Genomic DNA, 27,802 nt, shown 5'->3' on the forward strand with positions numbered 1-27,802 from the left:
AGATACAGGGAGAAGGTTGGAGTCCAGAAATTTATTCCCTACTTTCTGGGGGCTGGAAGTGCAAGCCCAAGGGGCTAGAACAGACGCTGTGGGGAGGGCAGAGCGGACCAGCCAACCTTCATCCAGGCTGAAGGGTGGCTGCACAGTTTCTTCCGGGTTTCCCAGGAACAAGAAGCAGCTTCAGGAAGCTGAGTTCATAGCAGAGAAGCAGGAAGGAGGCTTTTCTAAGCCCGACGCGCTGCAGGGAGGATGCTGGTGCTGGCGTCTGCAAGGCTCTGCCCCTAACAGGGTGTGCCCTACAGATGGAGCAGAACTGGACAGAGATGCACCCTGGCCTCTAGCTTTGGGAGCAGGGATCCCGGTCCAGCATCTTGGCATTAGTTGGGGCTGCCTCCTGGAGGTGCAGGGGAGCGTCCTTTCTGTTCATGGTCTCCAGTCTCAGCAAAACCCTTGGTCCCAGCTCCTGAAGACTTATGTTCTTGCTGCTTCCTCCCACAACCCAGGCCAAGCTGCACTCTTCCAAGCCTCCAGCATGAAGAGTGCCGACCCTTCCCTCCGGGGCCAGCTCTCCACACCCACGGGGTCTCCGCATCTCACCACGGTCCACCGGCCTCTTCCCCCAAGCCGTGTCATTGAGGAGCTGCACAGGGCACTGGCCACGAAGCACCGCCAGGACAGGTGAGGCCCTGCCCCATGAGGGAGACCTGTGCTGCCAGAATCCCTGCCTGGCCAGCCTCAGGCTGTGCAGCTCATGCCACGCCCAGGGCCCTGGCTGGGTCTCCCGTTCTACAGTCACTGTCTTGAAATTCCTCATAGCTTCTGAACAAGGAAGTCACATTTTCATTTTGCACCTCGCTCTGCAGATTACATAGCTGATCTTGATTCCCACATTCTGGGATGGGGTGCACAGTGAATTTGCACTGTGGGAACCTGGCCACAAAGTCCTGTGCGTGAGCCCCTCAGGACCCAGGGTGGGGTGGGAGCTTTGCAGGAGAGACTGACTTAGAGAGAAGTGGCTGTTCCGCTTTGTCCCAGGATGCTGAGGGCTTCGTAGTTGTCACTGGGCAAGAGTGTAAGGCAGCCTGTGCCTGCAGCTTACTCGTATTTTGGATCACATGTGTCTCATGGACTGTGAAAGATTGGAGGTAAAATAGGTAACGGGAGACAGTATGGGTTGGAGGAATATTAGACAAACAAAATGTCCTTCTCAATTTTTGTGAAGTCCTCGCCCTGAAAATTGATTGCATATATTTTGGCAGGTTTTATTACTTGCATGTTCTGTGCTTTTCAAAACAGCATGTTGTAAACAGCCATTTGCCTTGAACTCAAATCCTCATGCTCCTTCTGGTGTGTCCAGGATAAAAACCGAGAGGCCGCATGCATTTTGGGGCTGCCTCTGTGATATTCATTATAAGCTCCAAAGTCAATCGTGCTGGGTTTCTGGGTGAAGGGGGTAACCTATAACCTGAACCATCTTTCTGGTTTAGTTTTCAAGGAAGAGAAAGTAAAGGGTCTCCAAAGAAGCGGCTGGATGTCCGTCTGTCAAGAACGTCCAGCGTGGAGCGGGGCAAGGAGAGGGAGGAGGCTTGGAGCTTTGACGGGGCCTCAGAGAACAAGCGAACTGCCGCTAAGGAATCTGAGGAGAACAAGGAGAACCTGATCATAAATTCTGAACTCAAGGACGACTTGCTTTTGTATCAGGACGAGGAGGCGCTGAACGACTCCATTATTTCTGGTGAGGAAAGGATGGCCCATTAAGTGTGGGGAACTCGGCCAGAGGTCTAGTGTCACCAGGGGGTCGGGGACAGAGCTCGTGCCTGGGGGAGGAACAGGTCGAGGGGCTGCACCTGGGGAGAAACAGGAGCGGGGCTGTGTCCCCTGGAAATGAACCTCTCCTGAAACAAGCTGGGGTGGGGGTGCACAGCCAGGCTTAGAGCAAGAAATTAGAAAATACCCCAGTGAAATTGTTTTGAGAGTTGCACATTAGTTTTCATGTGTATGTGAAAAAGATGTAAAAGTGGTGAAGCAAGTGACTTTGAGAATGCCACCCCTGAGGATGGTGTGGCAAACACTATATAGGTGGTGTACAGATGCTCATTGTACAGAAGTTATAGCACACACAAAAAATAAAAACTGTAACAAGTAAAGCAAGATGAGATGGAAGCAGGGGGAGAGGGAGGAGGAGAGATTGCTCTATTGATCCCAAATGGCTGTCTCAGAAGTGCTGTGAATGGGACAGGCAGCATATGCTTGTTTGGGAGCAGACGCTCACAGGGTCCTTGGAAGCCAGCTCCATATTTGTCCTCATGGTGCGTTCTCGAGGTCAGAGTAATTGCTCCATCCTACCGTTGAGGACTCCGGGGCTCGGGACGATAGAGGCCTGCAGACCACCCTGTGATGAAGGGAGAAGGAGGCTCAGGCCAGGAGGAGGAAGTGCTGAGGGGGTTTCCCTCCCAGCTGGTACCAGCTGTGCGGGGCCCTCTGGTTACTCCCAGGAGGGTCTGGGGCGGCGTGGTGGTTGGCCTGCGAGGGAAGGATCAGGAAGCGTTCGTTGCTGTTCTTCCTGGAAGCATCTCATGGTGACTGTTGCAGGCATGGGCAGAGTCAGGCCACGTCTCCCTGGGTGTCTGTGGGGAGCAGGAAAGGGCGTCAGATATCGGTGCTGACCCTGGCTGGTACTGAAGGCATGCGGTGGGTACTGTGATGGGTGGACAGACCGGCAGCCCAGGGCTCCATAGCCTCCCGCTTCCTGCTGCTTTGGAGCCTTTCCACCGGGTCCGAGGAAGCAATTCTGAATATGTGGCTGCAAAACATGAAAGGGATGGGGGTGCTGTCGCCCGTGTGTTTGGAGGAGGCTGACTTCCACCGCAGAGCCAGTGTCTTTGTGGCAGAAACTAGGAGCTGGTCACTGGCCTGAGGGCACCAACGTCTCTGAAGAGGCTGGACCCTGTGGTGTTCTCCAAACTCATTAGGCCCTGGAATCCTTGCCCTTAAACACCTGTGAGCTTCCAGCAGAAGGGTGCTATGTGGGTGCACTTCTGAGAACAGCTGGTGTTGGGGTGGTCAAGGGCTACAGCACGGTCCCTCAGCCTCAGCACTAGTGGCATGAGGCCAGGCGATTCTCTGCTGGGGAGAGGGCTGTCCTGGACACATTAGGATATTCTGCAGCATCCCTGGCCTCTCCACACTGGATTCCCCCAGTGAAGACAACCTAAAACGTCTCCAGACTTGGCCACATGCCCCTGAGGGGCAGAATCACCCCCAGCTGAGAATCACTGGCATAGTCTGTGCCCCTGGTTTGGGGGTGCCCTTCCATAAGTCCCTTATCCACTCCAGGACACAGTGTTTTCATCGGTGAGAGGGAGATGGGAACTGCTTCCTCTTGACATTGACAATGTCAACAGCCAGGGCCCTTTACCGGGTGTTTCTTATGTCCGGGATGCTGGTCTAAGGTTGTGACAAGAAATGTTTTATCCTCACAGGAGCCCCATGAGGCTGATGACATCATAGTCCTTATTTTATAGATGTGTAAACTGAGGCATAGGGAGGCCACATAACTGGCCATGGCCATGTGGCTTGTTGGTGCCAGGCTGGAACTTGAACCCAGGCTGCCAGCGCCAGCTTTCTGCTCTGCGCTAGACCCTCTCTGAGGATGAGTGGATTAATCCACATCAGCCCTTGGCACAGGGCCTGGCTCAGGGTGCACCTCGGAGAGCACTTCTTCCTGTCCTCACCAGCCACACGGGGAGGAGACCCCCTGGGGAGGAGAGCCCCTGGCCCAGAAGGGTCTCCCAGCTTGACTTTCCTTTAGGGCATTGTTAGGCCATCCAGATGCAGTGTCCTCGCGCCTGGCGTTAAAGGCATAATGCAGTCATTTTATTTAAACAGAAGAGTATTGGAATCTGCATCTCACCTCTCAGGAGCCTCAGGCCTGGCCCGGATGTGCCCTCAAAACACTTTGTGGCAGCATGGTTGAGACGCAGAGTTTCTGCACTGGAGATGGCATCAAAGCACATCTAGCAGCACCCTTGGCTCCCACCTCTGTCCATCCCGCCCGGCGCCTTCCTTCTCTGATTGAGTGCTCTGCACGGGGACGCCTCCTGCTCAGCCAGGTGGCCTGGTCACAGCCAGCTGTGTTAGCCTCTTGTGGCTGTTGTAACACTTTATCATCTGCTGGGTGGCTTACGACCACAGAATTTACTCTTTCGCAGTTCTGGAAGCTAGAAATCCAAAATCAAAGTGTGGGTAGGGTCATGCTCCCTGCGAGTGCTCCAAGGAGGAGCCATTCTCTTCCAGTTTCTGGTGGTTCCTGTGTTCTGGGCCTGAGACTCCCAGCCCTGCCTCTGTGGGCACGTGGCCATCTCCTCTCCCTCCTTCCTCTCCCCTTCGTGTAAGGATAGTAGTCATTGCAGGCAGGGCCCATCTGGATAATCCTGGATGATCTCCTCATCTGGAGATTAACTTAATTACTTCTGCAAAAATCCACTTTCCAAATAAGGTCACTTTCACAGGTTCTGGGGATTTGGACTTGGGCACATCTTTTAGAGAACCCCCTTTCAGCCCCCTGATTCCACTCCTCTTGGTTAACTCGTTCCTCTTCTCATTGAGCCAAAGCCAAGCTCTGGGCTTTGACCCACAAAGCCCCCTCCATCCCTGGGATCACTGTGGCTGGGCCGGTCCATGCCCTCCAACAGAATGTGCTGTGAAGCTCGGACTTGGCCCTGGGCAGGTCCCTCCCCTGTCCCTGCCCCATTTCCTTCTTGTCAGATCGAAGTCCCTCATTGTTGGCTTCTATGACAACCCTGAACCTTCCTTCCTAGCTGGGACAGAGTTGCAGATTCACACTAATTCTTGTCATTCTCTATTCTCTGTCTCTCTGCTACCTATCAATTACTTATTGTTGACTGTCTAATTTTGTCTGTATGGGGGATCACGCTGGTATCTGTCTGTGTCCCGTGGTGTGTCCATCATCCCACGGTACCTGGTTCTAAGCGTCAGTAAGCACCTGTTGGATGTGTGGCTTTAAACACATCTGTGACCCTGATGAATCCCTGATTTGTCCCTCCAGCCAACGGCCCCTAAGCTCCAGGGTGTCTCTGTGGACATCCACATGGGGACTGGTGCGCATTGCACAGCTTACATCTCCAGACCTCGCTTCCCATCTGTGCCCTGGGCTGGGACTCTTCCCCATTTCAGTCAATACATCTAAGCCTCCTGCGAAGCTTTTGGCTTTGTGCTGATGTCCAGATGACCCTGAAGTCCTCTCTGCTCCCCTTGGAGAAGTTCGGCGGTCCGGCCGACTCCCTCCTCTCTGGCAATGGTTTGCTGTGCTCTCCTGCCTGGACTTGGCCTCTAGGCAGTTTCTCTGTGCCACCATTGCCCCATTTCTAGTTCATTCTCCACACAGGTGGCCACAGGACCAGGGTCCCATGGAAGTTGGATAATGTCACCTCTTGCTCAAATCCCTCCAGTGGCTCCCTGAGGCACTGAATGCCACATCCTCCCTAGTGCCTGTGGCCCCACCCCATGTGGCCTGCCTCCCTCTCCCGGCCCGCCTCTCCCTTGGACCCAGCCCATGGGCCTCCTTGATGGTCCTCACACCCCAACCACAGCCCCTGAGACTCTTGCTGTCCCTGGAGGTGTGCATGGCACCACCGCATTTAAAACATCGCTCAGTGCAGGAAGCCACCTGGCCGCTGTGTGGCAACACTTGGCACCTTCTCACCCAACCTTATTTCCCCTAAGGCAGCGTCCCTGACCCCAGTACCATTGGCTTTGCCCATGTAGCCTCTCTACCAGCACGTGGGCTCTGAGAGACCAAGGCTTCACCTCTGTAGTTCTTACTGTGTGCACAGCTCACGAGTGCTTAGTGCAAAATAAATATCAGTTAAATGAATGAGCCAGAATGGGCCAATGGGGGATTAGAGAAGCCAGTGCCTGTAAAGTACTAACAGGTGCCAGGTCCAGGGAGCCCTCATCCCTGGACTGTTTCTCCCATGGCGTGGCTCAGATCTGAGCCTCTTGTTATTTGTCCTCGAAACCTGGTGTCTGTAAGTGAACACGGAGTTTGAGCTGGGGTCTGAGAGTGGGGGAAGGTAGCACTCATTGTAGAAACTCATTCTGGAAACTGCTGTTGTGAACGTGGCCCAGGCCCACCACTGTTGTGCACTGTGCAACGTGTTACATGGGGTGTCATCGGCAAGCCCTGGGTGAGGCCCCCTTTCCTCCATGGGCCTTTTGCGGGCCAAGGTCAGGATTCCTGTCTGACCCTGAGAAACTCCTTGTTTAGGGCTGGGCTCATTGCACAAACTGGCAGGTATGTCTGAGGTGCAGCCTCCAGCCATTTGCAAATTGAGGCTTCTGTGTGCTGGTCCCAGGGTATACAGTCTAGGGTCCCTGAAGCCCTGAAATCAAGTGCAGAAAGCAGTGCTTTGCTTTTGTCACGTTCTCAGCTGTGTCCCCAATGCTCTAGAAGTGATAAATCTCTGAGATAAAATGCTGTGGGAAAATTCAGTATTGGTCATAGAGAAAGTATATAAATGTTGCTTTTTGGGGGTAAAATTACTCACATTAGGAAAGGCCTGTAAGAGTATTTTGCTTTGCCTGGTGCAGACAATGGTGAATAATGGTTGTTATTTGCGTCTCTCTGCAGTGTGTTGAGTTCAAACCCCATTCCCACTGTCTCGCCTGATACATTATTTTCACACACATCTCCATGGTGTGAAAGCAGAAAGCACCAGGCAGCAAATTAATCAATTATTAATCACAACAACTACTATTTTATTCATTTATTTATCCATTTATTCTCTCTCTCTCTCCTCTCCATCTCCCTCTCTCACTCTCTTTCCCCTGTTGAGGGAGCCTTGGCAGACATTGTCTTATCCCATGTGAAAAAGAAAATTTTTGTTATCAAACATTTTTGTGAACTTCAATTCTCTGTTAGAATGGAGAATGCATCTGCATGAGAATTTAATTTTTGGAAATGGTGGAGGCCCTCTGCCCACATGCACATGCGTGCCCGCACACACAGGCGTGCCCGCACACACAGGCTCGCACACGCGGTGCCTTCATGGGTATGCCTGGTCAGTGGTGGGTGAGCAGGGCCTTGCGCGCATTCTCCAGTCATCAAAAGCGAATTTTATGAGAAACAGTCTTTGTGTTGTCACTGCCCCAAGATTTAAGTTTTAAAACCTGTCAAGAAAAAGATGTTTGTGTTTTGTCTTTTCTCTGTGCTGAACCCGAGGGTCATGACCACACCTGTCTGGTTTGTCACAGTGTCCCGGCTCTGGGCCCAGTAGAAACATGTGATGAGGGGGAGCGAGGGACTGAGGGGCTGCTATGGAAATCAGGGCTACAAGGGAAGAACCTGCTGATGCAAGAAAGCTGACTTCTCCAGAGCCCCCCAGCTGCCTGTGCTGCTCCTCCTCCTGCAGACGGCTTCTCCCAGGTGTTCATGACAGCAAGGCTGCAGGCTAGGACTCACCACTGTGTCTCACCTGGGCCCATGTAAGGACAGCCCAGGCCCTCCGCTTCATCCATGCTGGAGTCTTAGTCCCTTTGAGCTGTCATAACAAAATCCCCAGACTGGGTGTCTTATAATCTACAGAAATTCATTCCTCACAGTTCCAGACACAGGGAGTCCAAGATCAAGGTTGACACATGGGGTCTGGCAAGGCCCCACTTTCTCACAGATGGTGCCTTCTATGTGTCCTCACATGGCAGAAGGGGCCACAGAGCTCTCTGAGGCCCCTTTCCTAAGGGTACCAATCCCATTGGTGAGGGTTCCACCTAATGACCTAATCACCTTCCAAGACCCTACCCCCCAAATACCATCACATCGGGGTTAGGCTTCAACATAGGAATTTTGGGGGACACAAACATCTGGCCCCTGGCATTGGGAATGTCACAGGGAGGGCTGTCTGTGCAGCCGGGTGAGCCTCCGTCTCTGGGGCTTACTCTGCGTAGAGAGACTCGCTGCAGGATTTGACCACCCCACTTGCCTCGACATGTTTCTTTCTAGCTCTGTGACCTTGGAAAAGTTTCTTAACCTCTCTGTGCTTCAGTTATACCCCTTGGAAATGGGGGTGACAACAAAGTTCTTATGAAGGTAAACAGGGGTGCTCACCGAAGTATAGCTTTGTCTCATTGTGCTCAGTAAGCGTTCTGGTTGCCGTGGTAATTAGCACTGTCATCCTCATCATCACTGTGGTTGAGGAGCATGTAGGAACAGGGAAGAACTGGCCATCCACCGCTCATCAAAATACTGCCTCACAGGCATGAAGCAAAGTTTAGCTCCCAGTTTGTCAATGTTCCATAGCTGATTTGTGCTATTCCTCATTCCTCGGCCAACTCATCAATGAGAGTGTTGATGTCCCCGCCGCTGCATAGGTACATCTGTTCTCCATCCAGACATGCAATTGATGTGTTTGTGTAACTGGCTGTGGTTTTGCTTGCCTGCTTAGCAAGGGACAAGGGCAAGGGGAATTAATCGCTGGGGTCCATGTGCCAGGACAGGCTGGTGGGGACCTTTGGCTTGGTCAGGAGAAACAAGCTTCAAGAAGGCCTCTCGATGGCACCTGCCATGAGCCACCCGTCCCAGACCAGGTTGGGTAACCCACGGCGCCCAGCTTCAGATTACTCTGCCCACTGGGATGACCCTGGGCAGGTGGTGGCACATCTGGGCCCTGGCTGCCTGTCGGTAGCTCACAGGTGATGTCAGTGACCCCCTTGTCAGGTCGTCCTGGGGGCAGATGAGACAACGCTCATGGAGGGCCTGGCCTGTGTGGGCACATGGCGCTCACATGGTAGCCCTGCTGCCAAGGTTTTCTGAGGGTGTGTCCCAGTGGCGAAAGAAAAAAATCTGATATTTGTACATTATTTATTTATAAACTATACATTAGAGGTGCCATGCTAATATACTGTGTACTTTATAAAATATACACGCAAGATAGTAACAAAAGGTGACCCGAGAGAGTGACTATGTACATATTAATATGTTCTAGCACAGCCTTCCCCACTGTGTCCTAGGAGTAAGGCCCTAGGAAGTACATTTCAGCAAGCACAGGGGGGTTCTAGTGCTGGTGCAGGAGTGGAAAAGTAAAAGCCCCCACAATCCCCTGAGTCAATTCCAGTCAGCTAGGCTGTACAAGAGTAAAGGGACATATGGGATTTCCCGGCTTTATAGATTTTTTTTAAAGCTTCTGAAGACACACCCTTGCTATGTATTCAACAAGTACTATATGTCCCAATCTAGGCCTCAAGGATTCTAAGGAGAAACTAGACACAGTCTCTAACCCTCTAGGAGTTCATGACTGACCTTAAATGCTGATGTTCACCATAAACTCAGCAACGCAAAAGAGGGGCTGGGTCGGGAGTTGAAATGTGTATTAGTCCGTTTTCACACTGCTGATAAAAACATACCTGAGACTGGGTAATTTATAAGGAAAAAGAGGTGGTTGTTTTTTTCATTTTGTTTTGCTTTGTTTTTTGTTTTGTTTTTTCTAAGATGGAGTCTTGCTCTGTTGCCCAGGCTGGAGTGTGGTGGCACGATCTTGGCTCACCGCAACCTCCGCCTCCCGGGTTCAAGCAATTCTCCTGCCCCAGCCTCCCATGTAGCTGGGATTACAGGGGCATACCACCATGCCTGGCTAATTTTTGTATTTTTAGTAGAGGCAGGGTTTCACCATGTTGGCCAGGCTGGTCTCAAACTCCTGACCTCAGGTGATCCACCCACCTCGGCCTCTCAAGGTGCTGGGATTACAGGCGTGAGCCACCACACCCAGCCAGAAAAAGAGGTTTAATGGACTTACAGTTGCACCTGCCTGGGGAGGCCTCACAATCATGGTGGCAGGCAAGAGGGAATGAGAACCAAGCAAAAGGAGTTTTCCCTCATAAAACCACCAGATCTCATGAGACTTATTCACTACCACGAGAAAAGTATGGGGGAAACCACCCCTATGATTCAATTATCTCCCATTGGGTCCCTCCCGCAACACTTGGGAATTATGGGAGCTACAATTCAAGATGAGATTTGGGTGGGGACACAGCCAAACCATATCAAAATCCTAAGACAAATGTGTGACGCCAAGAATGTGGTGACACGGGCATTTGATGACATGGAGAACGTTAGACGGAGAGAGGCGACACTCAGGCAGTTCCTGGTACTGTCTAAATGTAAAGAAAGCCCTCTTTGCAGGCTCTGGGATCCTTTCCCCAGTAGACATACTTGTAAAAAGTGAATGCGAATGTGTTATTTGAATGCCATTTTAAGTGTGGGGAGGGTGTACTGAAAGGCTTCGTGCAGTGCATCCTTCTGTAAAGTGAAGAGCCACCTGCAGCGAGTGAGGGCTCCCCCACAGTCGTCTCCATGGTGACTTCACAGAACAGCAGGCAGCCCCTGCCTTTTCTTGAAAGTTGGGGCTAGAGATTTGAAAGGCTGTGGAAACCCAGCCACTCCCTGCACAGACAGCAGATGGCGCTGGAGATGCTCGCCGGGATGCAGGATGCTTGGGAGAACCTGGTCTCAGGGCGACCTGGTGGGCGTCTTGCAGCGGAGGCAGGTCTGGCCCAGGGTGGTTCTGGCTGAGCACCAAGCAGCAGAGCTCTCAGAGTGGGAACGCACAGCCCCAGTGACAATCAGGGCTGCCCCCCGCCCCGCCCCGTCCCGGCCCTTTAGTTTTTGAGCTATTATTTCCCATCAAGTACCTTGACAAGCACTTTTCATGCATTTTATTGCCTAAGTCCCTTGACAAGGTGATGAGACAGCTGCTATTACTGCTTTTTTTTTTTTTTTTTTTTTATTTAACAGTAGAGGAAAACGAAGCAAAGAGAGGAGATGAAACTTGCCCATTTTGAATCCAGGGCTTTCCAGCTCCACAGCACATGACTGTAGCCCACTGTTCGTCCAACGCGTGAGCACATCATAGGTGCCAGGCACTGCCCTGGGTGCTGTGGACACAGTGATACAAGCCAGGGTCCCAGCCCACAGGTGCCTGCAGCAAGGGGGAGGCAGGAGCCCCCAGGAGGTGATTTCAAGATTAGGGGATGAACACCAGATGGACACAGGCAAAGAGTACTCTGTGATTTGTGCATCTGAAAGCAGCCGTTCTGGGCCAGCCGTGTGCTTTTAAAAGCATTGGTAGGAACTGTATCGGTCTCCCTGGGGCCTGGGCCTCTGCACTTTGCAGGCTCCGCAAGGGTGAAGGTCAATCCTGTGTGTCCTCTTGGCTGGGCTGTTCCACCCAGCTATTGAAATGCTAGTCTGCATGTTGCTGTGAAGGTATTTTGTAGATGTGGTTGTCACCTGCAGTCGGTGACTTTAAGGGGCTTTGAGTGGCTCTCTCCAGTCAGTTAAATGTTTGAGAATAAATTGGAGTTTCCCAGAGAAGAGGAAATCTTGCCTCAAGACTGCGGAATCCACTCCAGCCACTGGCCTGCCCTCCAAATCCAGGACTGTACAGCCCCCACAATTGCGTGAGTAAATTCCTTAAAATAAATTTCTTAAAACACACACATATGCACATATATGTGTGTGTATATATATAGAATGTGTATGTACATACATGTATATGTACACATATGTATATGTGTGTGTGGTGTGTGTCTATCCCATTGCTTCTGTGTCTCTGAAGAGCCCTGACCCAAACACCGGGTGACTCTCAAGAGCTGCCAGGATGCAGAACCAAAGCTTCAAAATGAGGAGTCCTGGTCCTAGTCAAAGTAAAGGCTTTTCACATAGGGACGGCTTGAGCCTGGGCGTGGAGGCGAGACGCGTGAGGTGCACAGGGCAGCGTGGTTGTTGCAGAGCCCAGTGTGAGACCTAGGGACTGGCCAGGGAGAGAGACCTTTATTCACCCTGTAAAGAAAGCTGGAATTCAAAAGACACCAAAGTGTGAAGCCTCTGAGGGTTGTCCCAAGTCACTCACCTCCTGGCTATGTGGCCTTGGGCCACACTGTGGGACGTTGTCATCTGCAAAGTAGGAAAACTAAATCCTAGCACCTGCCTCATAGGGCTGCGGGGAGATGACATGGGAAACGCATTCAAAGGCTACCTCTGGGCCTGGCATACAGCAGGGGCTCATTCAATCTTGGCTGCTCTTGCTGTCATTGGTGGGAAGCGGTGCAGGATCTCCTGCAGCTGAACTGATCTTTCTGGAGCGCAAACCTGATGCTGTCATGATTCAAGCCTTGGAAAGGGCCCCAGGACTTTCCGAGGGTGGGAGGGTGGGCTCCAGAGGAAAGACAGGGAGGGGCCATGGGGATGCCCAGGCAGGAGGGGATGGGGTCTGCAGGGAGTGTCAGAGTCAGCTCCAGCTGCCATAACAGGATACCACACAGTGGGTGCCTGAAACAACAGACATTTGTTTTCTTACCATTCTGGAGGCTGAAAGTCCAAGAACAAGTGATTTCCAGTGAGGCCTCTCTCTGTGTCCTTACAGAGCTGTTCCCCTGTGTGCTGGTTGGTGAGAGTGGGTGATGAGTACTCTGGCCTCTGTTTCCTCTACAAGGACACCAGTTCCATCAGATCAGGGCCCCGCTCTTGCAACCTCCTTTAACCTTAGTTACCTCCTTACAGGCCCTACCCACAAATACAGTCACATTGTGGGTCAAGGCTTCAACTTGTGAATTCTGGGGCAGAGTGGTGGTACATAGGTGAATCATAATGTGGGAGACTGAGGCAGAGAAGAGAAATTGGCAGGAGCTGGGGAGTGGGGATGGTGCTGCTGGACTCCATTCTTGGAGCTGTGGGCCCCTGGCTGAAAGAGAAAGCGCAGAGGAGAGGAAGCGGGAGATGATTCACCAGCGACCTGAGTTGACTAGAGGGGCCCTGCCCAGCTCCATGCTGACAGGGACCATATAGTCAGTCAAGAGCGTTTATTGGGCACCTCTTGCATGCACTGTGAGGAAAGCCAAGTCACATCCACAGAGGAAGGCCGTGGTCAGCAGCGCCAGCATCTGTCCAGTGGGTGTGTCCCTGGCATGTTGCACCAGCACAGCGCGTGAGGTCTGATCCTCAAAGCTGCTTCATTTTGTTTTCCAACAGCCCTCTGCATCTCCTGCTTCTGGTGGAATCCAGGTGGCACTAGACTTTTCTGTTTATTTGTAGGTAGTAAACCGCCACTCAGTCTGAATCGTAAACACTGGATTCAGGGGTCAGAATATCCTTTCCCTGTGATGCTCAAACTTCTGAGTCAGTTCGGTGTTTTGCCGGCTCCCTCCTCAACTGAGCCCCTCCGTGGCAGGAGGCCTGGGGTTGGGATCCTCCCCTTTGCCCTGCTCACTCCCCAGCTTCGGCGTGTGTGCCCCCAGGGAGTGCAGGCTAGCCTGGTATCTGGGGGCCTTGGCTGGGCTCTGAGCTGTGTGTGGCCATTCAGTTTGCCCACTTGGGTCCTAGTCTGTGGGGCTGGCACCTGCTGGAGGTTCAATTTCCCTTCAAAAAAGGTCATGGTGATCCCTCTGAGAATTACTTTGAGAACCTGACAACTCAATGATGTGAGATTGCCTGCTCCAAGGCCTTTCTGTGGGGGACAGTGAGGGCTGCTGTGGCCTCCTGCTCCTCTCTCCTTAGGATGAGCAGGTCCATCTGCAGCAGCCCAGGGAACAGCCCTAGGGGCAGAGCCATCGAGGACCTGGTGGAGCCATCCTGAAACTTCAACAGGTCAGGGTGGCCATTGTGCGTGGCATGGCACTTAGCACAGCTGAGCAGTTAAAGGGGCATATGGAGGGCCCTCTGTGCAGTTGACAGGTGTCCGTGGAGCACTCTCGGTGCCATTGACGGGTGTCCATGGAGCGCTCTCTGTGCAGCTGACAGGTCTCCACAGAGCACTCTCTGTGCAGTTGACAGGTGTCCATGGAGCGCTCTCTGTGCAGCTGACAGGTCTCCACAGAGCACTCTCTGTGCAGTTGACAGGTGTCCATGGAGCACTCTCTGTGCAGTTGATGGGTGTCCATGGAGCTCTCTCTGTGCAGTTGACAGGTGTCCAGGGAACACTCTCTGTGGAGTTGGCAGGTGTCCAGGGAACACTCTCTGTGCAGTTGACAGGTGTTTACAGAAGTCTCTTTCTGTGCAGTTGACAGGTGTCCATGGAACGCTCTCTGTGCAGTTGACAGGTGTTTACAGAAGTCTCTTTCTGTGCAGTTGACGGGTGTCCACGGAGCTCTCTCTGTGTAGTTAACAGGTATTTACAGAAGTCTCTTTCTGTGCTGTTTGTAGAAGTCCTCAACAATAGTGATCTTCACTAATCACTATTTTTTTTTCAGGAAGTATGCAGGACTTTTGCAATCCAACGTGAATGTGTTATTTTAAATTTCGTGGCTATGGCGGCAGTGGTGTCAGAGTAAGGGAAATCATGCAGAGTGGAAGCAAGAGGAAACCCTGTCACTTGTGCCCTATTCTGTTGCAAAACAATGTCCCAGTGCTGGCCTAGACACGAGGGGTAGGAAAATAGACACCACATTTTTGTAGGAAGATTGGAGAATAGTGGTCTCCTTGCACTTGACCTGCTATGACGAGTTGATGTTAACTTCTTGATGAGTATGTAAATTACATCCATGGGCACAGGCGTTCTCGCAGAGGATGCCCCTTCCAGGCCTGTGTTGGGACTGCAGTGCCCTGGCAAGTGCACTGGCTTCCAGGGCAGGGCTGGGGAGGGCACTGAGCTGAGATCCAGAGGAGGAGCAGAGGTGGGAGGGTCTCACAGGCTCAGAAGCTCCAGGGTGGAAGGAAGCCCAGCCTTTGAGGGGCAAAAGGGAAGAAGACAGGCAGAGGTCATTCTGGAGAAGCCAGCAGGGGAATGGCCACGTGCAGCCTTGTCTACTATGCCAGTGATCTCACTCTTTGTATAAAGAAAATGCACAAGAGATATGGGGACATCTTTGTGGCTGTTGTTCTGCCAACAACCGTGGCACACATAAAAACCCTTACACAGCAGGAGCTGAGGAGAAGAGAGTCCCCGGTCCACTCCTTAGACAGCCCCTCTGGCCAGGAGCTGGAGAGGAGAGTTTCCAGTGCCATTCCTTAGTCAGGCGCCCTGGGCTAGAACTCAGGCTTTCAGACAGAGTCTGACTTTTCCACACCCACTTCCTACTGGTTTACAGCTACTGTATAAAGCAAAGCACCCTCACTTTCCTCTTTGTGACAGGTGGTGATGCTTTTTACAGAAACGAGACTTTATAGAACCCTGGAGGTGTGGAATGATAGAGATCCACAGGACTCTGTAGTGAAAATGCAACACTAGCTCCCGTCTGAAGTACACACCCACAGATGCACTTTTCCATTTCATTTTATTTCTTCCATAAGTTATTGGGGTACAGGTGGTATTTTGTTATGTGAGTAAGTTATTTGTGAGATGCTGGTGCACTCATCACCCAAGCAGTGTACACTGCACCATATTTGTTGTCTTTTATCCCTTGTCCCCCTTCCACTCTTCTCCCCAAGACCCCAGTGTCCGTTGTATCATTCTTATGCCTTTGCATTCTCATAGCTTAGCTCCCACACATGAGTGAGAACATACGATGTTTGGTTTTCCATTCCTGAGTTATTTCACTTAGAATAATAGCCTCCAATCTCATCCAGGTCATCGTACAGATGCGTTTTTCTCTAGAGAAAGTTCATCAACCCAGAAGGCCTGCCTGGGCGCTCCCCTTTCAGACTGAGGGATAGTGACACTTCCCTTACCCTCAGGCACCCATTGCAGGGTCTGGATGCCCCCCACACCTGGCAGCCCCGTCTCCCCCATTGTTGGCTCCCTCCTCTCATTAACCTCCAACCCTGCTCTCTCCCTGGCTCCCAGGACACCATCCTGCCTTTCTTCCTGCCATCCTGGCACCTCTTCCCTGACCTGCCCCTAAAGGTGAGCAGGCCCAAGCTTCCTGGCTCCTTCCTTTGCTGGCTCTGTGCTCTCTCTTGAGGCTCAACCTCACATCTGTCCCCATAGGTGGATCGTCGCAAATCTCCATCCCTGGCTCCAGCTCTTTCTGATGCTAAAGCCCCACATGTCCATTTGTCCACTGTCCCTGCAGAGGCCCTGATGCACCCTGAGCTCAGCAGAGCCAAAGCTAACCTTGTCCTCTTTCCCAGGAAACCTGCTCAACTTCCCAGATCCTCATACTCAGCTAATGTCATCTCCATGTTTCCACATCAAAGCCCAGGCAGTCCCCTCCTCCAACATCACAGTCCCACTCATTCAGAAAAGATGTGCCATGATGTAGGGAGAGTTTGCCCTCAAGACCCCCAGAGTCTGGTGTTGGCATCTATAACAGTGTCACTGTTGTTTCAGAAAACGTCAGGCACTTCTGCCTCTGGCCGTGATGAAGTGATGGTAGCTGCCCTCCCACTAAAATCAAATGAGAGACTGGACAAAATGAATGAGAGGACTGTTTTGAGGCATTGAACAGCAACAGTACATGCCTGTTATCCTTGAGAGAGTCGAGACCCCTGGGTTAGCCCATAATTGATCTCCCTGGTTTCTGGGGGAGGCATCTTCCTGCAGGGTGCAGGGAGGTGGCCTCCGAGCAGAGTGGTGATCTCACCAAGATGAGGAGGCAGAGACTGGAGTCTGGGCTACTGAAGCAGCTGGAGTTTGTAGGACAGGAAGGAGTTATGTAACAGGTTCTGTACAGATCCAGTTGGCCGTAGCCTGGGCTATGCCTATATGCAGAATTCTACAGACTTAGCAGAGATTGCCTGTGGGCATGAGAGCTGAAGGTCGGGGGGTGCTGGGAGATGTTGGGAGTTCAGCTCAAACAGAGTGAAGAGACCTCGATGAATGCAACAGACTGTTGAAATCCCACAAAGACCAAGACTTAGGAGTAAGGGGCATACCTTAAGACCTTGTTCAAAACCAAAATGGACCTGCAGTTATTATAAATATGTTAGAGGTCTTAGAGTGTCAACAAAATGATCACAATGAATGACCAGATGGAGAATCTTAGCAGAGAAACAGAAACTAAAAGAAAACCAAATGGAAGCTCTAGAATTAAAAGGTACAATATCTGAAAATGTCACTGCTTGTGCAAAGCAGACTCCAGGACTGTTCTCACACAGGCACTTATAAAGCCAGGACATAGGCCCGGCTGGGAGGAGTTGGGGAATCCCTGCCACCCTCCTCTTTCCTGGGATTCATTACTCCCTCTACCCAAATGCCAAAGCCTCATGCACATCAGTTCATGCAGCCTGAGCCCACCAGGATCCAGGACTGCCAATCCTGGCTTGCAGTTTGTGCTGGGAAATGGCTGCATTAGCAACATGGAGACATACTTCCTTGTAACTAAGACTTCGCGCATCTCTGTAATTATGTCCTTAGGATACATTCCAACATGCGGGCTGATTGAGAAAAAGATATCTCATCGTGAGTTTATTTTAACTCCAAAGCCTCTTTGCCTTATGTTCTTATTTATATACATTTCCTTTTTTTCTCTTTTTTAAAATTTAACTTTAAAGTTCAGGGGTACATGTGCAGGTTTGTTATATAGATAAACTTGTGTCATGAGGGTTTGTTGTACAGATTATTTCATCACCCAGGTATTAATCTTAGTACCCATTAGTTAGTTTTCCTGATCCTCTCCCTTCCCCCTCCACATTGGCATCCTTTTTCTTCTCTAGAGAGTACCTGAGACTGGTTCTAAAAGCAATAGCCAGCCCGGTGATACAGGGAGAAATAGCCAAAAGAGCTCCTGTCAAAACCTACACTAATCAGAAACTTTGACTCAGGAATTCTCCCCTTTCCAGGGATCAAGCTGACAGAAATATTCGTATGCATGCAGAGAAATGCAGGAATGAGGACATTTTCTGCAGCTTTGGCTAGAAGTACAAAAACAAACACTAACCTAAGTGTCCATTCATGGTGAGCTGGACCAATAAATGATGGGATTATGTGATGTTCACACTGTGGGATTATTAACAGCTATTGAAAGAGCTGGATTAAAACACCCTGCTTTGGAACCAGGACCAGCTATGGTGTGGAGGAAACAGCATATTGCAAAGTACTGTGTATGGTATGATCCCACTTTTGTAAAACATCAGAATTAAGTGGGAGTCTGTAAATTGTTAATTGTATAGAAATAGCTCTGGAAGTAGATACTGCAAAATGTTAGCAGTAGCTTTTTTTAGAGGTGAGATGTGGGCAGAGAAAGGAAGACTATTTTTCCTTAATACTATTAGGCTGAAGTTGTTTGCAATGAGCATACATTATTTTTGTAGCTGAGGAAGAGAACGTAGTCTTTGAGCTTTGCTGGGAGGCAGTCAGCTCTCTGGTCTCAGCTATGACCTGGGACAACTCATATTTCCATGAACTTTGGTGTTCTTTTCATTAATTCACCAGGGAGGTGAGGGTAGGAGAGCCTGGTGAGCACCTTTCAGCTCCACCATGGTATGAATGTTTGTCCCCTCCAAAACTCATGTTGAAATTTAATTGCCATTATAACAGTATTAAGAGGTGGGACTTCTAAGAGGTGATTGGGCCATGAGAGCTCCACCATCATGGGTGGGATTAATGCTGGTATAAAAGAGTCAGTCTGGCCCTCTCTCAGCCTCTCTTTGCCCTTCTGTTATGTTATGACATAACAAGAAGGCCCTTTGTTATGCCGGTACCTTGCTCTTGGACTTCCCAGCCTCCAAAACTGTGAGCCAATAAATTTCTGTTCAATGTAAATTACCCAGTCTTGGGTATTCTGTTATAGTAGCATGAAACAATCTAAGATGGGCTCTAATTCTGATGGTCAGAGCAAGCTCCCTGGTAGGTTGAAGGGTGGCTCTGACTGGAACTCCCCATTGGGAAGCAAATCACCCTACAGCCTTGTCCTCTGAGAAGTTCTGACCTCAAGGAGCATTGCCCAGAGGAGTGGCTAGAAGGTCACTCTGGAGAAGCATTCGAGCACTTTTCTTTTTTCTTTTTTTTTTAAATGTAAGTTTTAGGGTACATGTGCACAGTGCAGGTTTGTTACATATGTATACATGTGCCATGTTGGTATGCTGCACCCATTAACTTGTCATTTACATTAGGTATATCTCCTAATGCTATCCCTCCCCCACCCCCCATCCCACAACAGGCCCTGGTGTGTGATGTTCCCCTTCCTGTGTCCATGTGTTCTCATTGTTTCACACTGATTGTATTTCTATTTATTTTTGCAAACAGGTGGTATAGTCAGTATACATTGCTTAAAGGAGCCCCAATGCTACTGGTTTCTTATCTGTCCCATTGGGGCTGTTTCATGCTTATACAAGCACAGATGTATTAATATATATTAAGCTTTTCCATCTTGGAGATTAGGTATCAGGGAGAAGACTGATGTGAGATCCGCCTCCTCTTCTTTGTCTGTTTCCTGTCTCCCTACTTACCTAGGACTAGAAGGGAGGATTCTGATGACTAGTCTTACAGCCAGGCATCTCTCTTCACCCTAGAGAGGGCAGCTGTTCATGGGATCAAAGTGCCATGTGTGGTCTTCATGGAGTGAGGCTATCAGGAACAGCTGGGAACAAATGAGGGGCCTTGGAAGCATCAATCAGGTCTCACCTGTTGATGGACATATGGGTTGTTTTTAGCTATTACAAATAAATCTGTGATCAGCATTTGTGTACAAGTCTTTGTGTGGACATATGCTTTCACTTATCTTGGATAAATAGCTAGAAGTGGAACGGCTGAGTCATGTGGTAGGTTTTTAACTTTTTAATAACCGGAAAAATATGAAGTGATCCTGCCATTTAGAGTGATCCTCTGATATATTCTCACCATCAAGGTATTAGAGTTTCAGTTCCTCCACATCCTCTCCAATACTTGATGTGGTCAATCGTTTTAATTTTATGTAAAGAACTCTGTGCAGATCCAGTTGGCCAAGGGCTGGGCTATCCCTGTATGCAGAATTCCACAGACTTAGCAGAGAGTTAGAATTTAATTTTTAATTCTAGTGGATGTGTTGTGGTGTCTTATTATGGTTTTAATTTGCATTTTTCTGATAATTAATGATGTTGAGCATTTTTTATATACTTATCACCATATCTTTGTTGGGAAAATATCTATTAAAATCTTCTGCCCATTTTTCAAAATTAGGTCAATTGATTTTTATGTTTGAGAGTTTCTTTGTGTGTCTCTTTTTATGCTGCTTTAGTTATTATACCAAAATATTGTTTGGTACCATGCTGTTTTGGTTACTATAGCTTTGTAGTATATCTATTTATTTTATTTTATTTTTTTAGAGTCAGGGTCTCACTCTGTTGTCCAGGCTGGAGTGCAGTGGTATGACCACAGCTCACTGAAGCCTTGACCTCTTGGGCTCAAGTGATCCTCAAACGTCGGCTTTCTGAGTAGCTGAGACTATAGACATGTACCACCACACCCAGTTAATTTTTGTATTTTTTTTTTTTGTAGAGACAAGGTCTCACTATGTTTTCCAGGGTGCTCTTGAACTCTTGAGCTCAAGCAATTCTCCTACCTTGGCCTCTCAAAATGTTGGGATTACAGGTGTGAGCCACTGCACCCAGCCTGTAGTAGTATATCTTGAAGTCAGGTAGTGTTGTGCCTCCAGCTTCATTCTTGCTCAAGATTGCTGTAAATATTCAGTGTCTTTTGTGGTTCCATACCAATTTTAGATTCACTTTTTTCCTATTTTTATGAATAATGTCATTGGTATTTTGATAAAGATTGCATTGAATCTGTGTATCACTTTGGATAATATGGGCATTTTAACGATGTTTATTCTTCCCAGCCATGGACAAAGGATATTTTTTCATTTATTTGTGTCATCTTCAATTTCTTTCAATGATTCATAATTTTCAGAATACAGATCTTTCATCTCCTTGGTTATATTTATTCCCATTTTACTTTTTTGTAGCTATTGTGAATGGGATTATTTTCTTGATTTCTTTTTCAGAGAGTTTGCTATTGCTGTACAGAAACAGTAGGGATTTTTGTATGTTGATTTTTGTATCCTGCAACTTTATGGAATTTGTTTATTTTAACAGTTTTTTGGTGAGGTCTTTAGGGTTTTCTATATAGAAGTTCATGTCATCTGCAGACAGGAACAATTTAGCTTTTCCTTTCTAATTTGGATGTCTTTTTTTTTTTTTTCTGTAGCCTAATTGCTCTGGCTAGGACTTCTAGTATTTTGTTGAATGAACGTAGTAAAAGTGGGCATCCTCAGCTGGGCGTGGTGGCTCATGCCTGTAATCCCAGCACTTTGGGAGGCTGAGGCAGGTAGATTGCTTGAGGATAAAGAGTTCAAGACCAGCCTGGCCAACACAATGAAACCTCATTTCTACTAAAAATACAAAAAATTAGCCAGGTGTGCTGGTGCATACCTGTAATCCCTGCTACTCGGGAGGCTGAGGCAGGAGGATCACTTGAACCTGGGAGGCCGAGGTTGCAGTGAGCCAAGATTGTGCCACTGCACTCCAGCCTGGGCAACAGAAAAAGACTCCATCTCAAAAAAAAAAAAAAAAAAAAAAAGAGTGGTCATCCTTGTCTTGTTTCAGATCCTGGAGGAAAGGCTTTCAATTTTCCTCCTTCAAAATGATGTTAACTATGGATTTGTCATATATGGCCTTTATTATATTGAGTTACATTTCTTCTAAACTGACTTCATTAAGAGCTTTTATTATGAAGTGATGTTGAGTTTTGTCAAATGCTTTTTCTGCATCTATGATGTAACATATTAATTTTTACATATTGAACCATCGTTGCATCCCTGGGATAAATCCCACCTGATCATGTTGAAGGATCTTTTTAAATGTGTTGTTGAATCTAGTTTGCTATTATTTTGTTGAGGATTTTTGTATCTATGTTCATCAGGGATGCTGGCCTATAGTTTTCTTTTTTTGTGTCCTTATCTGGTTTTAGTAACAGGTAATGCTGGCCTTGTAGAATAGTTTGGAAATACTCCTTCCTTTTCAATATTTTAGAATAGTTTAAGAAGAACTGATATTAGTTCCCTAAATGTTTGGTGGAATTCAGAAGTGAAGCAGTCAGGTCCTGGACTTTTCTTTGATGGCAGATTTTTTAGTACTGACTCAATCTCCTTACTCATTATTGGTCTGTTCTGATTTTCTATTTCTTCGTAATTAAATCTTGGTAGGCTGTATGTGTCCAGGAAATGATCCATTTCTTCTAGGTTATCCAATTGTTCATACTGTGCATTGTGCATGTAATTGTTCATAATAGTGTCTTATGATTCCTTCTGTGGTATCAGTTGTAATGTTCCATTTTTCATCTCTGATTTTCTTTCATTTCTTAGTTTAAAGATTTGTCAGCTTTATCTTTTCCAAAAAACCTCATTTGTTAATCTTTTGTATTTTCTAGTCTTTATTTTATTTCTGCTCTAACCTTTATTTTTTTTTTTCCTTCTACTAATTTTGGGTTCAGTTTGTTCTTTTCCTGGTTTCTTGAGGTATAGTGTGATGTTGTTTAGTTCACATCTTATTTTTTGATGTAGGCAATTATTGTTGTATACTTCCTTGTTACAATTGCTTTTGCCGTATCTCATAGGGTATGGTATGTTTTGTTTTTATTTTTGTTTGTCTCAAGATACTTTCTAATTTCCCTTTCAATTTCGTTGTTGACTCCTTGGTTATTCAGGAGCATGATGTTTTATTTCCTCATATTTGTAAAGTTTCTGAAGTTCCTCCTGTTACTAATTTCTGGCTTTATACCTTTGTAGTCAAAGAAAATACTTGATATGATTTTGATCTTAAATTTGTTAAGATTTGTTTTCTGGCCTAATATATTATCTAGGAGAATGTTCCATGTGCATTTGAGAAGAATGTGTATTCTGCAGCTGCTGGATAGAATGTTCCGTAAATGTACATTATGTCTGTTTTGTCTAGAGTACACTTTAAATCCAATATTTCTCTGTTCATTTTTTGCCTGGATGATCTGTCCATTGCTGAAGTAAGGCGTTGATATCACCTGCTATTATTGTGTTGCAATTTATGTCTTCATTTAGATATAATATGTGCTTTATATATTTAGGTACAAATTTGTATGCATATATTTTTACAATGGTAATATCCTCTCGTTGAATTGATTTCATCATTGTATAATGACCTTTTACAGTTTTTGACTTAAACTCTAATTTATCAGATATAAGCATAGCTACTCCTGCTTTTCTTTGGGTTTCAATTTGCATGGAGTATTTTTGTCCTTCCCTTCACTTTCAGTCTATGTGTGTCCTTAGAGGTGAAGTGAATCTCTTGTAGGCAGCATACAATTAGGTCTTGTTTTTAAAAATCTATTTAGTCACTCCCTATTTTAGCTGGAGACTTTATTCATTTATATTCAAAGTTAGTATTGATGGGTAAAGACTCCTGCCATTTTGTTCGTTGTTTTCTGGTTGTTTTATAGATCTTTTGTTCGTCTTTTCCTCTGTTGTTGTTTACCTTTGTGGTTTGATGGTTTTCTGTAGTGCTAAGCTTTGATTCTTTCCTTGTTCTCATTTGTGTATCTGCTGTAATTTTTTTTGTTACCATGAGGCTTATATAAAAAATTATAAAGTTATAATACACTATTTTAAGTAGAAAACAATGTAACTCTGGTCACATACAAATACTCTAGACTTTTACCTTACCCCGCTCCCACAATTTATAATTTTGCTGCCTTACTTTATGTCTTTTTAATTTTGTACGTTTCTTAACAACTTATTGTAGCTATAGTTATTTTTGACCATTTTGATTTTTTAATCTTCATACTAGAGATTTGAAAGATTTACCTACACCATTATCATAATGTAGATTCTGAAGTTGATTATGAATTTGCCTCTACCAGTGAGTTTTATACTTTCACATGTTTTCATCATAGTAATTATTGTCCTTTCACTTCTGGTTGAAGTACTCTCTTAAGCATTTCTTGTAAAGGCAATCTAGTGGTAATGAATTTTCTCAGCTTACTCTTGCCTGGGAAAGATTGTATTTCCTCCATTTCTCAAGGATAGCTTTGCTGGATATAATATTCTTGGTTAGTAGGGATTTTTTCCCCCTCTCTTATCATTCCATTCTTTCCAGGCCTGAGAGGTTTCTGCTGAGAAGTTTGCTCATAGACTAATGGGAATTCCCTTATATGTGACTTTGTTATTTTTCTTTCCTTCTGCTTTTAGAATCTCTTCTTGTTTTCACCTTTTGGTGGTTTGATTATGATGTATCTGAGAGAGAACTTCTTTGAGTTAAAGTTATTTGGGGATGTTTGAGTTTCATGGATCTGGATGTGCATATCTTTGCCAGCATATGGGAATTTTTCACCTGTAATTTTGTTAAATAAGTTTTCTGTGTTTTTTTTCCGTCTTCTTTGAAAATTTCATAATGCAAACATTTGTTTACTTAATGGTGTCTCATAAGTCCCATAGGCTTTCTTCATTTTTTAAACCTTTTCTCTCTCTTTTCCCCTCTGGATGGGTTATTTTGAATTCAGAAGTTCATTTTGCTTGATCTTGTCTGTTGTTGAAGCTCTCAATTAAAAAAATTATTTATTGAATTCTTCAGCTACAAGATTTCTGTTTGTTCCTTTTTAAATGATGACTGTTTGTTGTTGACTTTCTTATTCAGATCATAAATTGTTTTCCTGATTTCATTGAATTTTCTACTGTATTCTCTTGTATCTTGCTAAGGTTTCTTAAGGTCATTATTTTGAATTTCTTCTCATGCAATTCATAAAGTTTTATTTCTTTAGGGTCAGTTACTGGGGAATTATTGTGTTTTTTTGGCAGCATCATGTTTCCTTGCTTTCTTGTTTCTTGTGTCCCTGCATTAATATCTGCACATATTGTGGTATAGTCACCTCTTTTAATTTTATAGATTGGCATATTTTGGGAAAAACTTTTACCTATAGATGGGTCCTAGGGTGTCAGTAGGGTGGTAGAGTACATTGCCCTTGGTTCCAGGTGGGTGCAGTAATATAGTCTCTGTGCAGGTTTTTCAGCTGTAATCAATGTCAGCAATGCCTGTGAGTACCTCTGTTGCCTAGTCTGCAGAAGTCTGTGGCAATAGTGGCAGCAAGCTATAGTGTTAGTTTCCTCATTGGCTGCCAAATACTTTTTCTATGTACACTGAGGTCATTGTGTGCTTTTCTTTTTTCAGTTTGTCAATTTTGGTAAATTACCTTGTTGCTTTTTGAGTGATAAACTAATCTTGCCTTCCTGAAATAAAAACTCCACTTGGTCATATATAGAGAGAGATAAAAATCACAATTTTTATAAATTGTTGGGTTTGATTTGCTAATTTTTTTGGGTTTTACATCAGTGTTCTTCAGGAATATTGGTCTTTCATTTTCTTTTCTTGAAACATTTTCTAGTTTTACTTTGTCAGAGTAAATTCTGGCTTCATAGAATGATTTGTAGTCTCCCCAGTCTTAGTTTATTCATGCTGCTATAACAAAATACCACAGACAGGGTGGTAATAAATAACACAAATTTATTTTGCCCAGTTCTGGAGGTTAGGAGTTCGGAATGCTGGCAGGTTCAATGTCTGGTGAGAACCCATTCTTCATAGATGGCACCATCTAGGTGTCCTCACATGACAAGAGATGGAAGGACAAAAAGATGTGAACTATTGTGAAGCCCTTTTTATAAGGGCCTTAAATCCATTCATTATGGAGGAGCCCTCAAGCCATTCATGATGGAGGAGACCTCCTGACCCTAATCACTTGCAAAAGTCCCTGCCTGTTAACGCTATTACATTGGAGATTAAGTTTCAACATGAATTTTGGAAGGGACACAAACATTCAAACCATAACAACTTCCTTTCGCTTTTTTGAAATAATTTATATAAAATTAGTATTATTCCTTAAATGTTTTGTAGAACTCATCAGTGCATGTGTCTGAGACTGCAGTGTGTATGTGCATGAAGATTTTTAATTAGAAATTCTATTTTTAATAAATATAGGTCCATTCTGGTTACATATTTCTTCTTAAGTGAGGTTTGGTAGTTTGTGTTTTTTCAAGGAAGTTGTTCATTTTATATCAATTGTCAAATTTATTAGCATGAAGTGATTCATTATATTTTCTTATATCTTCTTAACATCTGTAGAATTAGAAGATGTCAGTGTCACCTCTCCAGTTTCTGATATAGGTAATTTGTGTGTTCCCTTACCATCTCTTTTTTCTTCTTCTTCCTGATGAATTTTTTTCTTTATTATTTTTAAAATTTCACTGGTTTCTTCTTTGATCCTTATTATCTTTTTCTTCTACTCGTGTGGTTTATTTTGTTCTTCTTTGTCTAGGTTCCTAAGATGGAAGCTGATATCATTGATTTGAGACCTTTCTTCTTTTTTAATATTGGCATTTAATGTTATAAATTTCCCTGTTACCATTATTTTGATATATTTTCATTTGTTTCAAAACACTTTCAAATTTCCCTTTTGATTTCTTATTGGAGCCATGAATTATTCAGGAATTTAATTTAGTTTCCAAATATATGGGTATTTTTCTAGAGGTATTTTTTTTTGTTGTTATTTATAGCCAATTTATTTCCACTCTGGTCAGAGAACATACTTGGTATGACTGAGTCCTTTGACATTTATTGAAGCTTATTTCTGGTCCAGAATATGTCTGATCTTGGTAAATGTTGTGTGTGTACTTGAAAAGAATGTGTGCTCTTCTGTTGTTTGGTATAGTGCTTTATAAGTGTTAGATCAAATTGGTTGATAATGTCATTCATGTCTTCAGTAGCCTTACAGGTTTTCTATTCTATGAATTATTTAGAGAGGGGTTTTGAAATCTCCAAGTAATAATGTGTGGATTTATTTATTTCTTTCCTCAATTCTGTCACTTTTTGCTTTATGTATTTTAAAGCTCACATAGGTTTGTCAATATTTAGTATCATTATGCTCTCCTGATGAAGCTGTCTCTTTATCATTATAAGATGACTGTTTTCAAAGAACCTGATGAGGTTTCTTGCTCTGAATTCTACCTTGCTTGACATTAATGTGCCCATTTCAGCTCTGTTTCATTAGCGTCAGAATGGTACATCTTTTTTAAGATTCTATTTTTAATCTATTTGTATCTTTATATGTAGTTTTGTTGTTCTTTATCTAGGTTCTTTATATATAAGACATGTTTTGTTGGCAGCATATAGTTTTGTCTCATGTTTTAATCCATTCTGAAAATTTTGCCATTAATTAGGGTATTCTGACCATTTGCATTTAATGATTATTGTATTAGGTTTAAATCTACCATCTGGCAATTTATTTTCTATTTGTTCCATCTAGTTTTTTCCATCTTTTCTATCTTTCTGCTTTCTTTTGGACTGAGTGATTCTTTTATTCCACTTTATCTCCTCTGTTGGCTTATTAGCTATATACCTCTTTGACTATTTCCATAGTTATAATGGTTGCTTTAGTGGTTATAGCATACCTCTCTATCTTATCACTGTCTACCTCCAGCGATAGTATGCTAATTCACTTTTAGTCTCATGACCTCGCCAGAGTATACTTCTGTTCTCCTTTCCCAACATTTGTTCTATTGTTGTTGTCCATTCCACTCATGTTATAAACCTCATGCTACTTTTAGTATCAAAGCCAGTTTTCTTTTAAAGATAAATAATAAGAAAAAAATTATATATTTACACTTGTGGTTACTGTTTCTATTACTCTTCTTTCCTTTGTATAGATTCAGGTTTCTTTTGGCTATCATCTTCCTTTTGCCTAAAGGATTTCCTTTGTCATTTCTGTCATTTCTTATAATGCAGGTCTGCTGGTGATGAAATCTTCCAGCTTTTTTATGTCCAAGAAGGTACTTATTTTGTCCTTATTTTGAAAGACAGTTTTTCCAAGTATGGAATTCCGAGTTGTCTGGGTTTTTTTTCTTTCATTACTTTGGAATTATTGCT

The 27,802-nt window shown here is 45.6% G+C and overlaps 1 protein-coding gene across 5 annotated transcripts in view; it reads left to right on the plus strand.

Annotated features, from left to right (window-relative positions):
- Window positions 1-27,802, plus strand: part of PHACTR3 (phosphatase and actin regulator 3) — a 274,833-nt gene that overhangs the window by 199,106 nt on the left and 47,925 nt on the right. For all 5 annotated transcript variants that reach the window (XM_009233778.3, XM_063720437.1, XM_024238522.2 and 2 more), the window contains 2 exon segments: window positions 504-678; window positions 1,488-1,735. In XM_009233778.3, the coding sequence (XP_009232053.2) occupies window positions 504-678; window positions 1,488-1,735 (423 nt within the window).

Source organism: Pongo abelii, chromosome 21 (genome assembly GCF_028885655.2).
Source record: "Pongo abelii isolate AG06213 chromosome 21, NHGRI_mPonAbe1-v2.0_pri, whole genome shotgun sequence".
NCBI classification, from domain to species: Eukaryota; Metazoa; Chordata; class Mammalia; order Primates; family Hominidae; genus Pongo; species Pongo abelii.